The 22388-nt window shown below is 37.0% G+C and overlaps 2 protein-coding genes across 2 annotated transcripts in view; one reads left to right on the top strand and one right to left on the bottom strand.

Annotated features, from left to right (window-relative positions):
* flii (FLII actin remodeling protein) overlaps nucleotides 1–3195 on the bottom strand; it is a 35941-nt gene extending 32746 nt beyond the window's left edge. The window contains exon 1 of the mRNA XM_062049893.1: nucleotides 3040–3195. Coding sequence (XP_061905877.1) covers nucleotides 3040–3102 — 63 coding nt within the window. The 5' untranslated portion in view covers nucleotides 3103–3195. The remainder of the gene's footprint in view (nucleotides 1–3039) is intronic.
* Nucleotides 3196–3526: 331 nt separating this feature from the next.
* On the top strand, nucleotides 3527–20927 carry desi1a (desumoylating isopeptidase 1a). The gene is made up of 6 exons (XM_062049895.1): nucleotides 3527–3734; nucleotides 3927–3948; nucleotides 5093–5162; nucleotides 12155–12264; nucleotides 14897–15019; nucleotides 17644–20927. Exons 1-6 carry the CDS (start codon nucleotides 3644–3646, stop codon nucleotides 17732–17734), a joined length of 507 nt encoding a protein of 168 aa, XP_061905879.1. The 5' UTR covers nucleotides 3527–3643; the 3' UTR covers nucleotides 17735–20927.
* The last annotated feature ends 1461 nt before the right edge of the window (nucleotides 20928–22388 follow it).

The following is a 22388-nucleotide window of genomic DNA, read 5'->3' on the forward strand; positions in this document are numbered from 1 at the left end:
GTGTGAATGTGGAACTAGTGTCAAAGCACTTTGAGTACCTTGAAGGTAGAAAAGCTCTATACATGTATAATCCATTTACCAATTAAATAACTAAAACTCCTAAAAGATTATATGATAATGTTAGTCTACCTGAAATTGACCGATGATAGACAACAAGCAACTTGTACAAAGTAGCCAACTTGCAAACTCAAACACTCAGCTTTAACATTATAATAATTTAAGACTAACATTACATTTAATTTGACATATTATCAGAAGTCGGTTTCAAAGAGGTCGCTGAGCCCAGACCCTAATTTCGATGCCCTGATAAGTATCTAAGTACTCTGTCACCTATCCTGTTAGTGATTTTCATGGACAGGATTTCTAGGCAGAGTCGTGCCCATGGTGGAGAGGGTACACGTCTCGGGGGGGCTAAAGGTTGCGTCACGGCTGTTTGCAGATGATGTGGTCCTGATGGCACCATCGGTTCCTGACCTTCAACTCTCACTGGATCGGTTTGCGGCCGAGTGTTCAGCGGCTGGAATGAGGATCAGCATCTCCAAATCTGAGGCCATGGTTTATAGTCATGTCAAATATCTGGATAACTGGCTAACATGTTTGACTTTATATTCATGTCCAATATCTGGATAACTGGCTAACATGTTTGACTTTACAGTCATGTCAAATATCTGGATAACTGGCTAACATGTGGGCTCTGTACCGAGGATGTCATTGTGGCTTGTGCAGCCCTTTGAGACACTTGTGATTTAGGGCTATATAAATAAACATTGATTGATTGATGTTTGACTTTGTAGTCATGTCCAATATCTGGATAACTGGCTAACATGTTTGACTTTGCAGCGCTGCTTCATGTCAGATATCTGGATAACTGGCTAATATGTTTGACTTTACAGTGCTGCTTCATGTCAGATATCTGGCTAACATGTTTGACTTTACAGACATGTCAGATATCTGGATAACTGAGACATGTTTGACTTTAGTTATGTCAAATATCTGGATAACTGGCTAACGTGTTTGACTTTACAGTCATGTCAAATATCTTGATAACTGGCTAACATGTTTGACTTTACAGTCATGTCAGATATCTGGAAAACTGGCAAACATGTTTGACTTTATAGTCATATCAAGTATCTGGCTAACACGTTTGACTTTACAGTCATGTCAGATATCTGGATAACTGGCTAACATGTTTGACTTTACAGTCATGTCAGATATCTGGATAACTGGCTAACATGTTTGACTTTACAGTGCTGCTTCATGTCAAATATCTGGATAACATGTTTGACTTTACAGTCATGTCAGATAACTGGCTAACATGTTTGACTATACAGTCATGTCAGATATCTGGATAACTGGCTAACATGTTCGACTTTACAGTGCTGCTTCATGTCAAATATCTGGATAACTGGCTAACATGTTTGACTTTACAGTCATGTCAGATATCTGGCTAACATGTTTGACTTTACAGTCATGTCAGATATCTTCACTCCGCCCAGACATCGTGCTGTGGTCTGCTGTTACAAAGTCTGCCATGCTGATCGAGCTCACCATCCCCTGGGAGGAGGGAATCCAGGCAGCCTACGAGCGCAAAGCAGCCAAATATGCAGATCTGGCTGCTGAGTGCAGAGAGGCAGACTGGTCCACTACCATCTACCCTGTGGAAGTAGGCTGTCGGGGCTTCGTCGGTACATCAACTTTAAGGCTGCTCCGAGATGTGGGAACGACTGGGGCTAAGCTCCAAAGGGAAATCAAGGCCCTTGCTGAGGAAGCAGAAAAAGGAAGCTTCTGGTTGTGGCTGAGGAGGAGGGATAAGTACTGGGGGTCGAGGCAATAAGATGAGTCAGCTGCAGGGGGCGGCAGGGAGACGTCCCTGCCACCGCTCCGCCACCAGGAGGCGTTCCGGGGTTAAAGAGAGCGAAACTCCAATGAGCAGTGGTCCCCGGCTGATGACCCTGCAGCTGACCCAAGGCGCGTCAGGCATACTTGCCCAGCAGAAACAATACCATATCTGTACAATCAATCTGGATAACTGACTAACATGTTTGACTTTACAATCATGTCAGATATCTGGACAACTGACTAACATGTTCGACTTTACAGTCATGCCAGATATCTGGATAACTGACTAACATGTTTGACTTTACAATCATGTCAGATATCTGGATAACTGGCTAACATGTTCGACTTTACAGTCATGCCAGATATCTGGATAACTGACTAACATGTTTGACTTTACAATCATGTCAGATATCTGGATAACTGGCTAACATGTTCGACTTTACAGTCATGCCAGATATCTGGATAACTGACTAACATGTTTGACTTTACAGTCATGTCAGATATTTGGATAACTGACTAACATGTTTGACTTTACAGTCATGTCAGGTATCTGAGATAACTGACTAACATGTTTGACTTTACAGTCATGTCATATATCTGGATAACTGGCTAACATGTTTGACTTTAGTCATGTCAGATAACTGGCTAACATGTTTGACTTTACAGTCATGTCAGATAACTGGATAGCTGGCTAACATGTTTGACTTTACAGTCATGTCAGATAACTGGCTAACATGTTTGACTTTACAGTCATGTCAGATAACTGGCTAACATGTTTGACTTTACAGTCATGTCAGATAACTGGATAGCTGGCTAACATGTTTGACTTTACAGTCATGTCAGATAACTGGCTAACATGTTTGACTTTACAGTCATGTCAGATAACTGGCTAACATGTTTGACTTTACAGTTATCCGAGATAACTGGCTAACATGTTTGACTTTACAGTCATGTCAGATAACTGGATAACTGGCTAACATGTTTGACTTTACAGTCATGTCAGATAACTGGCTAACATGTTTGACTTTACAGTTATCTGAGATAACTGGCTAACGCCCAGCTAACCATGTTGGCTAAGCTAGTGTTTTGGTGAGACTCAGCCTTTATACCGAGCCTTCAGTTTACTCGCTAATTTGACGTACAAGCGAACTATCAGTCAAAAGCCACAATAGACACTCGAAAAGATGTTGAAAATCTTACTTTAAAGTCGTTCCCGCTAAGGTCTACCCCTCTTATAAAGGGAAGAACTCCGGTGGCAGCCATTTCTGCTCGATGACGTCACCCGCTGCACAGTCGCCTCGGTCTATTTTGGTTGGCCGCTTCTTCTCTTTCATATATAGTACTTCTTTGCTCACTACCGCCCCCTTCCGCTTTGAAATGTAGCCTAAAACACTGTAAGCACACAGCGTCACCCAGTGGTCACCTACAGTTCACAACAGCCACCTTTGCGTCATTTAACGTCATGTATTTTGTAGTACGAAAATGTCCGTGTTTAATCAACATTTCCACTTTCTGCATGGAAAAAAAATACACGCCAATGCCTAAATTGTCATGTCATTCTCCAGGAAACGTAAACACCGGAAATGCATGCGTTCTCTTCAAAATATACCTGAAATTAGCGATATGTTTTCGTGGCTTTTAATACGCCAATTGTTTTATTTTGAAAGCGCCAAAATGGGATGTAGGACTTTACGTAATGACATCATCTCTAAAGGCCCTCCTTGTTAGCTGTGACTCGAAGGTTTTTATTTTTTCCATCAGCTTCATCGGCTAAAGCAGAAACATTGAACACGGAGGCTACATTATGGAACACAATCCCACACGATATAATGTGCAGTTGTATATTTATGATTTGTCAAGGGGAATGGCACGCAACCTCAGTCCGATCATGCTGGGTAAGTACAGACCCCCCCGGTGACGTCACCTTGTATAACAACTAAACACTGTTTATATTTATATTTCATATGTCATTAATCATATTACATGTATAAAACAATGTTGGGTTAAAACTGCTCAAATACTAAAAACTCTACGCGTTTGTTGTCATTTTTTTCTTCATTAAATCAGATTTTTCCCCATTTTAACAGGAAAACAACTGGACGGTATATGGTATGTAGCACATTTGTATTCATTTAAACCACTAATTAATTCATAGTAATGAAAAAAAAAAAATATTAGTCATTTTGAGTTAGCTAAACAGTGTGTTTAGAAGTTTACTGTAGCTTTCCATAACACATGTCGTTTAAATAGCCTCTGGTGGTGTGTATAATGTTGTTTTAGGAACTGAGAAATACCCTTGGTGGTGTGTACAGTATAATTATATTCTAGGAAATAAGAAATACATATTGTAATCATGTGTACACTGTAAATATGTCTTATAGGAAATACACATGGTGGTGTGTACAGTATTATTATATTCTAGGAAATAAGAAATACACATGGTAATCATGTGTACAGTGTAATTATGTCCTTTAGGAAATAACAATGGTGATGTGTATAGTATAATTCTGTCCTATGTGAAATAAAAAAAATACACATGGTGGTGTATACATGATAACTATGTCCTAGGAAATAAGAAATACACATGGTGGTGTGTACATGATAATTATGTCCTAGGAAATAAGAAATACACATGGTGGTGTCTACATTATTATTATGTCCTAGGAAATAAGAAATACACATGGTGGTGTGTACATGATAATTATGTCCTAGGAAATAAGAAATACAAATGGTGGTGTGTACATTATCATTATGTCCTAGGAAATAAGAAATACTCATGGTGGTGTGTACATTATCATTATGTCCTAGGAAATAAGAAATACTCATGGTGGTGTGTACATGTGTTATGTGGGCAAGTTTTAATGTTGTAAATTTGATGTTTTATGATAATTCTGTCCTAGGAAACAAGAAATACACATGGTGGTGTGTACAGTATGATTATATCCTATAGGAAATAATTACACATGGTGTCCTAGGAAAAGGGAAATACTCATGGTAGTGTGTACAGTAGATTTCTGTCCTATGTGAAATAAGAAATACACATGGTGGTGTGTACATTAATATTATGTCCTAGGAAATAAGAAATACTCATGGTGGTGTGTACAGTAGAATTCTGTCCTATGTGAAATAAGAAATACTCATGGTGGTGTGTACAGTATGATTATGTCCTACAGAAAATGAGAAATACACATTTTTACCTGATTCTAGTATGTTTCTAGCACTACAAAAATGAGTGTGTGCTTTTCCTCTGTAGGCACACAGCCATAGTGGCATACGGGGATGAGTTCTTTTTTGGAGGGGAAGGAATCTCCAGCTGTTCGCCTGTGAGTGTCTTCGAATTACTTACAAATATTTACGTTTTCTTATTCTAAGGTTTGTGATGTTTTACTCATTCAGCACCAAAGGGACTTTTTGACGACAGCAGTTAAATTCAATGAATTACCAGTGAAGTAGTACTTTGAGCAGTTAGATAATAAACACTACAGTGCTACTATTGTTTTATTTAATATCAAAATGAATTAATTTGTTATGCATTTTTTTTATTGGCACTGTATTTACACTTTTTTAAATGTTATTTTGTTCCTGCATAGCACTTTGGTCAACTGGGCTTTCTTCAACTGTGTAATATAAATATATATATATATATATATATATATATATATATATATATATATATATATATATATATATATATATATATATATATATATATATATATATATATATATATATATATATATATATATATATATATATATATATATATATATATATATATATATATATTAGGGCTGGGAATCTTTGGGTGTCCCACGATTCGATTCAAAATCGATTCTTGGGGTCACGATTCGATTCAGAATCGATTTTTTTTTTCAATTCAACACGATTCTCGATTCAAAAACGATTTTTTTATTTTATTTTTTATTTTTATTTTTATTTTTATTTTTTAATGAAAACAATACACAACAATACCATAATAATGCAATACAATTTCAAAACAAAACCCGACTCAGCAACATTCAGAATAGCAATAAACAGAGCAATTGAGAGCAATTGAGGACACAAACATGACACGGAACAATCTAAAAGTAGTGAGACAAAAATGAATATTATCAACAACAGTATCAATATTAGTAACAATTTCAACATAGCAGTGATTAAAAATCCCTCATTGATATTATCATTACAAACATTAATAAAAAAAAAAAATAAAAAAAATTAACAATAGTGTCACAGTGGCTTACACTTGCATCGCATCTCATAAACTAAATGTCTAATGTTAATGTCAATGAGGGATTTTTAATCACTACTATGTTGAAATTGTAACTAATATTGATACTGTTGTTGATAATATTCATTTTTGTTTCACTACTTTTGCTTTGTTCTGTGTGGTGTTTGTGTCTCCTCTCAATTGCTCTGTTTATTGCAGTTCTGAGTGTTGCTGGGTCGGGTTTGGTTTTGGAATTGGACTGCATTGTTATGGTATTGCTGTGTATTGTTTTGTTGGATTGATTAATTTAAAAAATAAAAAAAATAAAAATAAAAAATAAAAAAAAATATGTATTTTTAAAAAATGAGAATCGATTCTGAATCGCACAACGTGAGAATCGCGATTTGAATTCGAATCGATTTTTCCCACACCCCTAATATATATATATATATATATATATATATATATATATATATATATATATATATATATATATATATATATATATATATATATATATAAATATATGTATATATATATATTTATATATATATATATATATATATATATATATATATATATATATATATATATATATATGTGTGTATATATATATATATATATATATATATATATATATATATATATATATATATATATATATATATATATATATATATATATATATATATATATATATATATATATATATATATATATATATATATATTTTTTTAAGTCAATTAAATAAATAAAAAACCTTTTGAGCTGTTGATGTCCTGTAACTTTATAGTAGTTATTTTGCATGCATGTATTTAGAGTTTAAAAAATTCCAATAATAAAAACGAAAGGGGGAGGAGAAAAAAGAAATTGTTCTACCAATAGAGTTTTTTTGGTGCCAAAATTAAATATATAAATCCAATTAAACAAAATTAAAATGTATTCCAGTGCAACGTCGATTTACCAATTTAAAGGGGAACTGCACTTTTTTTTTTGTTGTTGTTGTTGCCTGTCATTCACAATCATTATAAAAGACATGCTGACGGATCGATTTTTTTAATGCATTCTAAATATTAAGTAAACGTAAATAAAAGTCTGCTTACAGCGTAGCCAATGGGAGGTCCTCGATTCTACCCATAAAATCCAATAACTAACCATCCAAAAAGCGCCAACAATACTTCATTTACATTTCGCGACTTGCATATTATTGGTGGTATTGTTATTATAAACGCTAACGTAGACAAACTATTTATAGCGGCGCCGTGATCACTTCCGTGTGTCCCTATGTTTAAATCATGGGGTGGTCTGCTGCTTCCTTGCTTCCCTGTAAGTTTATTGTAGATCAGAAACCATGCCTCTCACCTGGAAAGTAGATGGCTGTGGATGTAATCCGACAAGTTGGTACCCTTTGACAGCCGCTTAGGACCCCCCAACCGGCGAAAGCGACCTGAAGAGACGCTTGGTCCGTGTCCCCCTCCCCATCCCCCCCAGCAGTCGGCTTCCTAATGACAGCAGACATTGCACAGTAAGTGATGTTTTATTATGCTTGTGCTGCAGTGATGAAGAAAAAAAAAAAAAGCAAGCGTTCTGATGCGTTTCTGAAATGACGTATGCTTAAAATGATCAAAACAAAACATCCATTGTCTCTTATAATGAATGTGAACGATAGGCAAAATTCCCCAAAAAGTGCAGTTCCCATTTAACTGGTTCCTGAACCGGGTTTGTAAATAACACAAATTGTATATTGAAACAATTTTTTCCATAAGGAACAATAAAAACATGAATAATGGGTTCCAGCATCAACAGATGTCCATATTTGATGAAAGGTTTGTACACATTTAACATTATACAGAGCGCTATACAGTACTGTACATCAAATAAACACACCAAGGGGTTGGTGAATCAATGGCAGCCGCCCTGCCGACACACACACACACACACACACACACACACACACTCACACACACTGTAGTGCAATCAGTTGGAAATCACAAAACTCCTTCACTTTAACAGCCAGGTTGCTACAATGATTAAGAATTAAACAAATATAACCAACCTCCCAAGACGTGCACCTGGGGATAGGTCGATTGGCAACACTAAATTGGTTCCTAGTGGTTGAATGTGATTGTAAATGTTGGGAGGCAGTATCAACAACGCTGTGGGTACTTGCTGAATGTTTCAAACCACACATTGCTCGTCCACTTAGTCGTGGTCAAAAGTGTACATACACTTGTAAAGAACATCATGTCATGGCTGTCTTGAGTTTCCAATACTTTCTACAACTATTATTTGTTTTGTGATGTAGTGATTGGAGCACATACTTGTTGGTCACAAAAAACATTCATGAAGTTTGGTTCTTTTACGAGTTTATTATGGGTCTACTGAAAATGTGAGGGTCAAAAGTATACATACAGCAATGTTAATATTTGCTTACTTGTCCCTTGGCAAGTTTACCTGCAATAAGGCGCTTTTGGTAGCCATCCACAAGCTTCTGCTGGAATGTTTGACCACTCCTCTTGACAAAATTGGTGCAGTTCAGCTAAATGTGTTGGTTTTCTGACATGGACTTGTTTCTTCAGCATTGTCCACATGTTTAAGTCAGGACTTCGGGAAGGCCATTCTAAAACATAAATTCTAGCCTGATTTAGCCATTCCTTTACCACTTTTGTTGGTGTTTGGGGTCATTGTCCTGTTGGAACACCCAACTGCGCCCAAGACGCAACCTCCGGGCTGATGATTTTAGCTTGTCCTGAAGAATTTGGAGGTAATCCTCCTTTTTCATTGTCCCATTTAAAACACCAGTTCCATTGGCAGCAAAACAGGGACCAGAGCATAATACTACCACCACCATGCTTGACGGTAAACATGCTGTTCCTGGGATTAAAAGGCCTCACCTTTTCTCCTCCAGTTCTCGTTTGGACCACAAATGAGACTATGTAGTTCTTGTTTGGACCACAGATGAGACTACATAGTTCTTGTTTGGACCACAAATGAGACTATGTAGTTCTTGTTTGGACCACAAATGAGACTGTTTAGTTCTTGTTTGGACCATAGATGAGACTGTTTAGTTCTTGTTTGGACCACACATGAGACTATTTAGTTCTTGTTTGGACCACAAATGAGACTATTTAGTTCTTGTTTGGACCACAAAGGAGAATATGTAGTTCTTTTTGTGACCACAGATGAGACTATGTAGTTCTTGTTTGGACCACAAATGAGACTATTTAGTTTTTGTTTGGACCACAGATGAGACTGTTTAGTTATTGTTTGGACCACAAATGAGACTATTTAGTACTTGTTTGGACCACAGATGATACTGTTTAATTCTTGTTTGGACCACAGATGAGACTGTTTAATTCTTGTTTGGACCACAAATGAGACTATGTAGTTCTTGTTTGGACCACAGATGAGACTGATTAGTTCTTGTTTGGACCACAAATGAGACTGTTTAGTTCTTGTTTGGACCACAAATGAGACTGTTTAGTTCTTGTTTGGACCACAGATGAGACTGTTTAGTTATTGTGTGGACCACAAATGAGACTATTTAGTTCTTGTTTGGACCACAGATGAGACTGTTTAGTTCTTGTTTGGACCACAAATGAGACTATGTAGTTCTTGTTTGGACCACAAATGAGACTGTTTAGTTCTTGTTTGGACCACAAATGAGACTGTTTAGTTCTTGTTTGGACCACAGATGAGACTGTTTAGTTATTGTGTGGACCACAAATGAGACTATTTAGTTCTTGTTTGGACCACAGATGAGACTGTTTAGTTCTTGTTTGGACCACAAATGAGACTATGTAGTTCTTGTTTGGACCACAAATGAGACTATGTAGTTCTTGTTTGGACCACAAATGAGACTATGTAGTTCTTGTTTGGACCACAAATGAGACTGTTTAGTTCTTGTTTGGACCACAAATGAGACTGTTTAGTTCTTGTTTGGACCACAGATGAGACTGTTTAGTTATTGTGTGGACCACAAATGAGACTATTTAGTTCTTGTTTGGAGCACAGATGAGACTATGTAGTTCTTGTTTGGACCACACATGAAACTATTTAGTTCTTGTTTGGACCACAGATGAGACTGTTTAGTTATTGTTTGGACCACAAATGAGACTATTTAGTACTTGTTTGGACCACAGATGAGACTGTTTAATTCTTGTTTGGACCACAAATGAGACTATGTAGTTTTTGTTTGGACCACAGATGAGACTGTTTAGTTCTTGTTTGGACCACAAATTATACTGTTTAGTTCTTGTTTGGACCACACATGAGACTATTTAGTTCTTGTTTGGACCACAAATGAGACTGTTTAGTTCTTGTTTGGACCACAGATGAGACTGTTTAGTTATTGTTTGGACCACAAATGAGACTATGTAGTTCTTGTTTGGACCACAGATGAGACTATGTAGTTCTTGTTTGGACCACACATGAGACTATTTAGTTCTTGTTTGGACCACAGATGAGACTGTTTAGTTCTTGTTTGGACCACAGATGAGACTGTTTAGTTATTGTTTGGACCACAAATTAGACTATTTAGTTCTTCAGTGTTTCCCATAAACTGCCAAGATACCTGTGACGGTGGGGGTGTGGTGATGGGCGTGGTCACCATGACATCATCAAGTAATTTGCATAATTTACTACAATGATATGATTTTCTCTAAAAAGGCTAAAAAAATGTATACTTACTAATTAATAATAACAGTTTTGTTTTAAACGTCCATCCATCCATTTTACAATATAATTACAACACTTTATGTACATATTTATATACAGATTTGAACAATAAGTTATTCACTGAAATATATTTATTAATTGTGGTTATTACAAAAAATATATCTTATAAAATATAAAAGCTAAAATGTCTCTTAAAGCTCTGCCCCTTTAAATAGTGCATACTAAATAATTTAACTTTAGCCTACAACTACAACCATATTATTTACCAGCAACATAAAGTGAAACAGAGGCAGAGGTGTCCTGCCACAGTCAGTAACAAATAAACAGAAAACAGTAGTGGTGGTAGATAGACACAGAGCTTCATCAAACATCTGATCCACTGAACAAAGAGCTCCAAAAATCTTGAACTTTAGACTGCCATCAGTTTTACTCCCTACACTTAACCATGTGTTTCCTACTGCCTGCAGACTTTGCACCCTTTGTTATATACACATGTTGTGTTTCTAATATAAATACATTCAATAAAGTCAAATACAAATAAGGCAACAAGAGAAGTATCCTACACTTCTCTTTTGTAAAGTAAATCTGAACAGCCTATATGGGCATCTACATCAACTATATGATTTGCCTGAGAAGCTGGATAAGACAAAAAAATAAATAAAAATAATTATTTTTATTTATTCATTTTTTATTTATTTTTTTATTTGTGGCGGACGTAATTCTTTCGTGGCGGGCCGCCACAAATAAATGAATGTGTGGGAAACACTGTTCTTGTTTGGACCACAAATGAGACTGTTTAGTTCTTGTTTGGACCACAAAAGGCCTCACATTTTCTCCTCCACACATATTGCTGGGTATTGTGGCCAAACAGCTAAATGTTTGTTTCATCTGACATCACATGGACAAAGATAAGACCTGGAGGAAACTTCTGTGGTCAGATGAAACCTAAAATGGAGCTGTTTGGCCACAAAACTCATCAATATGTTAGGAGGAGAAAAGGTGAGGCCTTTAACAGCCTTGACATTATGCCCTTCACAAGTGTATGTGAACTTTTGAGCACGACTGTATGTATATTGAGCTAACAAAATTAGAAGAATGCTGTACAATGGCTAAAACAACACTTAAAAGCAAAACCTAGCCATTAGATGGGTACCTAATGACAGAACTGCTGTGCTGACGTGAATGAGCACAGATATTGATCAGCCTGCCCACAATGGATGTGCTGCCTGGCACAAAATGGCTGTGCTGCAGGCACACATTGATTGGTTGAAACGTTCATACACTGAGACGAGGTTCATACAACAAAGCATATTTTTGCAAAGTGTTTGCAAATAGGTGCAACATCAATATCACACATTTGTAAGAAATCAGGTTGTTTCATATATAAAGTTGTTGACTTACTAAGGATGATTCTGGTGCGCTTTTCAGGGTGGAACAATGCTGGGACCTCCAGACACAGTTGTGGAACTTGGCGAGACCGAAGTCTCGGAGGAGATCTTCATGGAGTATCTCTCGTCTTTGGGAGAAAGCACTTACAGGTGTCCCTTCTACACTTTAATATTCACCTTGACATTTTAGGCTGCTGTTTCCTTTAGCTTAATCGCAATCATTTTGGTGTTCCACTTTCTCCCAGGGTAAATAATGGAATGAACATGCTCAAACTATGTTGATGACAAGGCATATTGCTATAACATATTACCTCATACATGAATGAGTATACCTTTCTAAAGCTGTATATTTACCACATAACAGGTCAATAAAATGCAATTGGCATTGCTTAAAATTGGAAAAGAGCAAAAACAAGCGCCAGCGTCCTCTCCAACCACAGTCTGTGGAACGCTCTCCCTGACCACCTGAGGGCACCACAGACTGAGGATGCTTTTAAAAAAGGTTTACAAACCCTTCTTTTAAAAAAAGCCTTTTTTTTAGATGTATGCATACTAGTTCTAGATATAAGGCTGTTGTAGTTCTTATTTTTATTATATATATTTATTTTTTAATAAACTGTAGCACTTTGAGGTTGTTTACTCAATGTAAAGTGCTTTTTACAAATAAAATCTATTATTATTATTATTATTATTATTATGCATACAGCCAGGCTATTCAACTACATAATGAAGAGGGCCGCAGTTTCAAGAGCCAAGGGCCGGACATTGAAATGTGGATCTTTCATCAGAAAGTGCCTCTGCAGGGGTCAATTCCTTTGATATTGTGTTTACTTACTTACTTACTTTCTTACTTACTTACTTACTTACTTACTTACTTACTTTCCAACCACAGCCTGCTCCGCCGCTCCCAGTCTGTGGAACGCTCTCCCTGACCACCTGAGGGCACCACAGACTGTGGATGTTTTTAAAAAAGGATTAAAAACCCTTCTTTTTAAAAAAGCCTCTTTTTTTTTTTTTTTTTAGATATATGCATACTAGTTCTAGCTATAACGCTGTTCTAGTTCTTATTTTTATTTATTTTTATTATATATATATTTTTTTTTTAAATAAACTGTAGCACTTTGAGGTTGTTTACTCAATGTAAAGTGCTTTTTACAAATACAATCCATTATTATTATTACTATGTATACAGCCAGGCTATTCAACTACATAATGAAGAGAGCCGCAGTTTCAAGAGCCCAAGGGCCCAGGGGCCGGACATTGAAATGTGGATCTTTCATCAAAAAGTGCCTCTGCAGGGGTCAATTCCTTTGATATTGTGTTTACTTACTTACTTACTTACTTTCTTACTTACTTACTTACTTACTTTCCAACCACAGCCTGCTCCGCCGCTCCCAGTCTGTGGAACGCTCTCCCTGATCACCTGAGGGCACCACAGACTGTGGATGTTTTTAAAAAAGGATTAAAAACCCTTCTTTTTAAAAAAGCCTCTTTTTTTTTTAGATATATGCATACTAGTTCTAGCTATTAGGCTGTTGAAGTTCTTATTTTTATTTATTTTTATTATATATATATATATATATATATATATATATATATATATATATATATATATATATATATATATATATATATATATATATATATATATCATACATACATATATATATATATATACATACATACATATATATACATATATATATATATATATATATACATATATACATATATATATATATATATATATATATATATATATATATATATATATATATATATACATATATATACATATATACATATATATATATTTTTAAATAAACTGTAGCACTTTGAGGTTGTTTACTCAATGTAAAGTGCTTTTTACAAATACAATCTATTATTATTATTATTGTTATTATGTTTACAGCCAGGCTATTCAACTACATAATGAAAAGAGCCGCAGTTTCAAGAGCCCAAGGGCCCAAGGGCCGGACATCGAAATGTGGATCTTTCATCAGAAAGTGCCTCTGCAGTGATCAATTCCTTTGATACTGTGTTTACTTACTTACTTACTTACTTTCTTACTTACTTACTTACTTTCCAACCACAGCCTGGTCCGCCGCTTCCAGTCTGTGGAACGCTCTCCCTGACCACCTGAGGGCACCACAGACTGTAGATGTTTTTAAAAAAGGCTTCTTTTTTTTTTTTTTTTAGATATATGCATACTATTTCTAGCTATTAGGCTGTTCTAGTTCTTATTTTTATTTATTTTTATTAACTTTTTTTTTTTTTTTTTTTTTTTTTTAATACACTGTAGCACTTTGAGGTTGTTTACTCAATGTAAAGTGCTTTTTTTACAAATACTATCTATTAATATTATTATTGTTATGTATACAGCCAGGCTATTCAACTACATAATGAAGAGGGCTGCAGTTTCAAGAGCCCAAGGGCCCAGGGAAATGTGGATGTTTCATCAGAAAGTGCCTCTGCAGGGGTCAATTCCTTTGATGCTGTGTTGACTTACTTGCAGAGTAAACACAACCCCTTTCACACGACACTGTCAATACATTCATTACTCGTTTCCAGCGTGTGCAGCCACACAGATAGTTAACAGCATGAAGAAACGGAAGCGCCAGAAGTTTTGTTGAGGATTGATGTTCTTTTTTTTTTTTTGCATTCTTTTCCTTCCTCAATTTAAATTCTTTACACTTCATTTAGGAAAGGCACTTAGTCATTTAGGACTCATTTTGAAAGATGTAAAGAAAATTGTAGAGTTTCATATCTTCCATTCTTTCAGAGGTGACACGTATCGCCTGTTTGAGCACAACTGCAACACCTTCAGCAACGAGGTCGCTCAGTTCCTGACGGGAACGCCCATCCCCTCGCACATCACTGACCTCCCGTCTGAAATCCTCGCCACGTGAGTTTAACAACTCAGCCTGCATGCTAGCACTTCAACCAAAGAGAATGAGTATATTGTATAAGACTCAAAAAGGTTATTTGTTTTTTCTGCTGGAATTGATTACATTTACTGTAGACAAAGCAGCACATACACTATAATGCCTAAAGTATTTGGCCAGCCATCCAAATGATGAGAACCAGGTGTCCTAATCACTTGGCCCGGCCACAGGTGTATAAAACCAAGCACTTAGGCATGGAGACTGATTCTACAAACATTTGTGAAAGAATGGGCCGCTTTCAGTGATTTCCAGCATGGAACTGTCATAGGATGCCGCCTGTGCAACAAATCCAGTCGTGAAATTTCCTCGCTCCTAAATATTCCAAAGTCAACTTTATTATAAGAAAAGTGAAGAGTTTGGGAACAACAGCAACTCAGCCACCAAGTGGTAGGCCACGTGAACTGACAGAGAGGTCAGCATAGTGCAAAGACTTTCTGCACGGTCAGTTGCTACAGAGCTCCAAACTTCATGTGACCTTCCAATTAGCCCACGTACAGTACGCAGAGAGCTTCATGGAATGGGTTTCCATGGCCGATCAGCTGCATCTAAGCCATACATCACCAAGTCCAATGCAAAGCGTGGGATGCAGTGGTGTAAAGGACATCACCACTGGACTCTAGAGCAGTGGAGACGCCTTCTCTGGACTGATGAGTCACACTTTGGGGGGGGGGGTTACCCACATATGCGGTCCTCTCCAAGGTTTCTCATAGTCATTCACCGACGTCCCACTGGGGTGAGTTTTTCCTTGCCCGTATGTGGGCTCTGTACCGAGGATGTCGTTGTGGCTTGTACAGCCCTTTGAGACACTTGTGATTTAGGGCTATATAAATAAACATTGATTGATTGATTGACTTTTCCATCTGGCAATCTGATGGACCAGTCTGGGTTTGGAGGTTGCCAGGAGAACGCTACATTTCGGACTGCATTGTGACGAGTGTGACATTTGGTGGAGGAGGAATTATGGTGTGGGGTTGTTTTTCAGGAGTTGGGCTTGGCCCCTTAGTTCCAGTGAAAGGAACTTTGAATGCTCCAGGATACCAAAACATTTTGGACAATTCCATGCTCCCAACCTGGTGGGAACAGTTTGGAGCGGGCCCCTTCCTCTTCCAACATGACTGTGCACCAGTGCACAAAGCAAGGTCCATAAAGACATGGAGGAACTTGACTGACCTGCACAGAGTCCTGACCTGAACCCGATAGAACACCTTTGGGATGAATTAGAAAGGAGACTGAGAGCCAGGCCTTCTCCACCAACATCAGTGTGTGACCTCACACACTTTTAGAATAATAGTGGACAATTCCTGTAAACACACTCGGCAACCTTGTGGACAGCCTTCCCAGAAGAGTTGAAGCTGTAATAGCTGCAAAAGGTGTCATATTGAACCCTATGGGTTAGGAATGGGATGGCACTTCAAGTTCATATGTGAGTCAAGGCAGGTGGCCAAATACTTTTGGCAATATAGTGTATGTTAAAAAGTGTCAGAATCTATTTAAAATGTATTTATTTATTTTAAATGATTCATTTATTAATAACACAACACTTTCTTGTGTCAATTTTAGCGGAAAAATAACTTTATGCACAAATATATTCAGGTTATGAATTTTTCGGGCTTATTTGGGGACAGTGCATGTATTTACTGGTCTAAAAGAAAGGGAAAGTCTACATTAATTACTAGAGATGTCCGATAATGGCATTTTTGCCGGTATACGATATTCCGATATTGTCCAACTCTTAATTACCGGTTCCGATATCAAGCGATACCGGTTGTGGAATGAACACATTATTATGCCTAATTTTGTTGTGATGCCCCGCTGGATGCATTAAACAATGTAACAAGGTTTTCCAAAATAAATCAACTCAAGTTATGGAAAAAAAATGCCAACATGGCACTGCCATATTTATTATTGAAGTCACAAAGTGCATTATTTTTTTTAACATGCCTCAAAACAGCAGCTTGGAATTTGGGACATGCTCTCCCTGAGAGAGCATGAGGAGGGCGGGGTTGAGGTGGTGGTGGGGGGTTGGAGTAGCGGGGGGTGTATATTGTAGCGTCCCGGAAGAGTTAGTGCTGCAAGGGGTTCTGGGTATTTGTTCTGTTGTGTTTATGTTGTGTTACGGTGCGGCTGTTCTCCCGAAATGTGTTTGTCATTCTTGTTTGGTGTGGGTTCACAATGTGGCGTATATTTGTAACAGTGTTAAAGTTGCTTATACGGCTACCCTCGGTGTGACCTGTATGGCTGTTGACCAAGTATGCTTGCATTCACTTATTTGTGTGAAAAGCCGTAGATATTATGTGAGTGGGCCGGCACGCAAAGGCAGTGCCTTTAAGGTTTATTGGCGCTCTGTACTTCTCCCTACGTCCGTGTACACAGCTGCCTTTTAAAAAGTCATACATTTTACTTTTTGAAACCGATACCGATAATTTCCGATATTACATTTTAAAGCATTTATTGTCCGATAATATCGGCAGTCCGATATCATCGGACATCCCTATTAATTACCATGGCTGGAAATGCACCACAATCAGCCCAAATGCTATTTTTCCAATCGTTGTCCCTGATCCGATTTGCTTTTTACCCGCAGACCTTTTGGCCAGATATTGCGGCCCATCTTGGACAACATCCACATCGCCCCCCCAGGAGGCAACGTCATCAACGGAGGGAGAAACCTCTAAAGCCACTTGGCTCAGTACCACTGGAGTCTCATCTCAACATCTTTAACTACTACATTTGATGCCATACGTCCTGGGAAGAACATTATGCCCTTTAACCACTATATATATATATATATTTAATCAAGACATCCCCATTTACTTTCCTGCACAGTTGGTATTCATTTACTATAACAATGTTAGTTATTGTCTTTTTAGTTATCATACATTTACACTTCTTGTTTGGACATTATTTTTGCACATTGGTGACTAAGCTAGTTTAGTTTTAATGAACAATTTAAGTACAAAAAGGAGTAATTAAAAATCATAAGCTGTGAGACTCCACTGCTGACCACAATTAAACATATTTATTTCAGAGACACCCTTAATATATCTTTATTATTATCTAATTTATTGTTTTAACAACAATACATCTTCAATTCCCATCACGCATCCTTTTGCACTGTTTCAACCCCAGCGTTTGTCGCCTTTCCCCTCATATTACATTTGTTTACAATGTCATTTATAGCATAGACTTTCTAATATTAGCTAGACACGTCTGCTAAGGCTAGTTATTTAGGTGGAAATATCAAATAGGACCGACAACAACACCCGTGTGTTTGTCTCGGTGTGCGGCTACACACACATCTGTGCCTTCATTCCTCTCTGCTTGGTCGCTGCAGGACTTGACACAAATCTTCCATTCCTATTGCTCATGTGTAAAACAAACAAATACAAAACATCAGCGCTCGCCGCCTATAACAATCCCAGTGCCCTATCATCTCACAAGTCTTGATTTCAGACATGTATGTACAGAACCCAAAAGCAGTGAAGTTGTGTAAATGGTAAATAAAAAGAGAATACAACAAATCCTTTTCAACTTCTATTCAATTGAATAGACTGCAAAGACAAGATATTTCATGTTCACACAGAGAAACTTCATTTTGTTTTGCAAATAATCATGAACTTAGAATTTAATGGCAGCAACACATTAGAGGGGCATGGCCTTTCCTTTTAACAACACTTTGGGAACTGAGGAGGCACATTTTTGAAGTGGAATTCTTTCCCATTCTTGCTTGATGTACAGCTTAAGTTGTTCAACAGTCTCCCTTCTCATATTTTAGCCTCCATATTGCACCACACAGGTCTGGACTACAGGCAGGACCAGTCTAGTACCCGCACTCTTTTACTATGAAGCCACGCTGTTGTAACACATCGTTTTGCTGAAATAAGCAGGGGCGTCCGTGATAACGTTGCTTGGATGGCAACATATGTTGCTCCAAAAGCTGTATGTACCTTTCAGCATTAATGGTGCCTTCACAGACGTGTAATTTACCCATGTCTTGGGCACTAATACACCCCCATACCATCACACATGCTGGCTTTTACACTTTGCGCCTAGAACAATCCGGATGGTTATTTCCCTCTTTGACGTCCACAGTTTCCAAAAACAATTTGAAATGTGGACTCGTCATACCACATAACTTTTTTCCTATTTGCATCAGTCCATCTTAGATGAGCTCGGGCTCAGCGAAGCGTTTCTGGGTGTTGTTGATAAATGGCTTTGGCTTTGCATAGTAGAGTTTTAACTTGCACTTACAGATGTAGCGACCAACTGTAGTTACTGACAGTGGTTTTCTGTTCCTGAGCCCATGTGGTGATATCCTTTACACACCGATGTCGCATTTTGATGCCGTACTGAGGGATCCAAGGTCACGGGCATCGCCGCTTACATGCAGTGATTTCTCCAGATTCTCTGAACCTTTTGATGATATTACGGAGCGTAGATGGTGAAATCCCTAAATTCCTTGCAACAGCTGGTTGAGAAATGTTCTTCTTAAACAATTTGCTCAGGCATTTGTTGACAAAGTGGTGACCCTCGCCTCGTCCTTGTTTGTGAACGACTGAGCATTTCATGGAAGCTGCTTTTATACCCAATCATGGCACCCACCTGTTCCCAATTAGCCTGTTCACCTGTGGGATGTTCCAAATAAGTGTTTGACGAGCATTCCTCAACTTTATCAGTCTTTTTTGCCACTTGTGCCAATTCCAAATGAGCTCATATTTACAAAACATAACAAAGTATCTTGTCTTTGCAGTCTATTCAATTGAATATAAGTTGAAAATTAGACATGTCGGTCTGCCGATATTGTCGGCCGATAAATGCGTTAAAATGTAATATCGGAAATTATCGGTATCGTTTTTTTTGTTTTTTTGTTTTTTTTGTTTTTTTTATTAAATCCAAATAAAAAACACAAGATACACTTACAATTAGTGCACCAACCCAAAAAACCTCCCTCCCCCATTCACACTCATTCACACAAAAGGGTTGTTTCTTTCTGTTATTAATATTCTGGTTCCTACATTATATATCAATATATATCAATACAGTCTGCAAGGGATACAGTCCGTAAGCACACATGATTGTGCGTGCTGCTGCTCCACTAATAGTACTAACCTTTAACAGTTAATTTGACTCATTTTCATTAATTACTAGTTTCTATGTAACTGTTTTTATATTGTTTTACTTTCTTTTTTATTCAAGAAAATGTTTTTAATGTATTTATCTTATTTTATTTGATTCATTTTTTTAAAAAGTACCTTATCTTCACCATACCTGGTTGTCCAAATTAGGCATAATAATGTGTTAATTCCACGACTGTATATATCGGTTGATATCGGTATCGGTTGGTATCGGTAATTCAAGAGTTGGACAATATCGGCATATCAGATATCGGCAAAAAGCCATTATCGGACATCCCTATTGGAAATAATTTGCAAATCATTATATTCTCTTTTTATTTACCATTTACACAACGTGACAACTTCACTGCTGTTGTGTTTAGGAGGAGGAGGTGAGGACGTGTAAACAAAGAAGGATTAGAGAAGCACATTAGAAAGTGATTCAAGCAGCATGAACTACTCTACCTTGCATGCCGCCATCAATATTTAGCACACTTTGTTTATGTTTGTGCACTGAAATAACATCAAAACATCATTTAACAATAATCTAACCTCTTAAACTTGACTTGTAACCTGACCAGTGAAATGTATCAATGAACAAATCATCGTTTTTGTTTCCCCCAAATGTTGTTTCTGGCTTCCTAATATCCTTTAAAATGATTAGATATAATTCTCCCATGTTTATGCAAATTGTTAATGTTGTTTGTGTAATTGTTTTTGTAACTTGACCAACACATAAAGCCATTGACTGCAACTTTTTAAGAATCTCTGGTGTTTTTCTGAGCTCACCTTCCACCTAATTAAGTTGTGTAGGACTGTTTTTTTTAATTTCATGCAAGAGCCAATGTAGTTTGCCTTTTTGCACAATGTACAATATATCAGAGTGTTGAAAATGTGGCCCAGGGCCCATTTGCAGCCCACAGCTAATTAACATTCTAAAAATACCTATACTGGGAAAAAAAATCCACATAAAAACCGAATAAAATAGCAAACAGGTGTAATGTAATAAGAACAGGTTGAACCACAAATTAGACTATTTAGTTCTTGTTTGGACCACAAATTGGACTATTTAGTTCTTGTTTGGACCACAAATGAGACTATTTAGTTCTAGTTTGGACCACAAATGAGACTGTTGAGTTCTTGTTTGGACCACAAATGAGACTATGTAGTTCTAGTTTGGAGCACAAATGAGACTATTTAGTTCTTATTTGGACCACAAATGAGATTGTTTAGTTCTTGTTAAGACCACAAATGTATGAGACTATTTAGTTCTGGTTTGGACCACAAATGAGACTCTTTAGTTCTTGTTTGGACCACAAATATATGAGACTATTTAGTTCTTGTTTGGACCACAAATGAGACTATGTAGTTCTTGTTTGGACCACAAATGTATGAGACTATTTAGTTTTTGTTTGGACCACAAATGAGACTATGTAGATCTTGTTTGGACCACAAATGTATGAGATTGTTTAGTTCTTGTTTGGACCACAAATGAGACTATTTAGTTCTTGTTTGGACCACAAATGTATGGGACTGTTTAGTTCTTGTTTGGACCACAAATGAGACTATGTAGTTCTTGTTTGGACCACAAATGTATGAGATTGTTTAGTTCTTGTTTGGACCACAAATGAGACTATTTAGTTCTTGTTTGGACCACAAATGTATGAGACTGTTTGTTTAGTTCTTGTTTGGACCACAAATGAGACTGTTTAGTTCTTGTTTGGACCACAAACAAGACTGTTTAGTTCTTGTTTGGACCACAAACGAGACTGTTTAGTTCTTGTTTGGACCACAAACGTATGAGACTGTTTAGTTCTTGTTTGGACCACAAATGTATGAGACTTTTTAGTTCTTGTTTGGACCACAAATGTATGAGATTATTTAGATCTTGTTTGGACCACAAATGAGACTGTTTAGTTCTTGTTTGGACCACAAATGTATGAGACTTTTTAGTTCTTGTTTGGACCACAAATGTATGAGACTTTTTAGTTCTTGTTTGGACCACAAATGTATGAGATTATTTAGATCTTGTTTGGACCACAAATGAGACTGTTTAGTTCTTGTTTGGACCACAAATGTATGAGACTTTTTAGTTCTTGTTTGGACCACAAATGTATGAGACTTTTTAGTTCTTGTTTGGACCACAAGTGTATGAGACTGTTTAGTTCTTGTTTGGACCACAAATGTATGAGATTATTTAGATCTTGTTTGGACC

The sequence above is a fragment of the Entelurus aequoreus genome, linkage group LG06 (genome assembly GCF_033978785.1).
Source record: "Entelurus aequoreus isolate RoL-2023_Sb linkage group LG06, RoL_Eaeq_v1.1, whole genome shotgun sequence".
In the NCBI taxonomy this organism is placed as follows: domain Eukaryota; kingdom Metazoa; phylum Chordata; class Actinopteri; order Syngnathiformes; family Syngnathidae; genus Entelurus; species Entelurus aequoreus.

Bases quoted from the DNA above. Each gene is read 5' to 3' on its own strand.
- desi1a (XM_062049895.1), top strand. From the start codon at position 3,644: ATGGAACACAATCCCACACGATATAATGTGCAGTTGTATATTTATGAT. The intron at 5,163-12,154 runs GTGAGTGTCTTC...TGCGCTTTTCAG, and splicing joins GAATCTCCAGCTGTTCGCCT to GGTGGAACAATGCTGGGACC. The intron at 15,020-17,643 runs GTGAGTTTAACA...TTTTACCCGCAG, and splicing joins CCGTCTGAAATCCTCGCCAC to ACCTTTTGGCCAGATATTGC.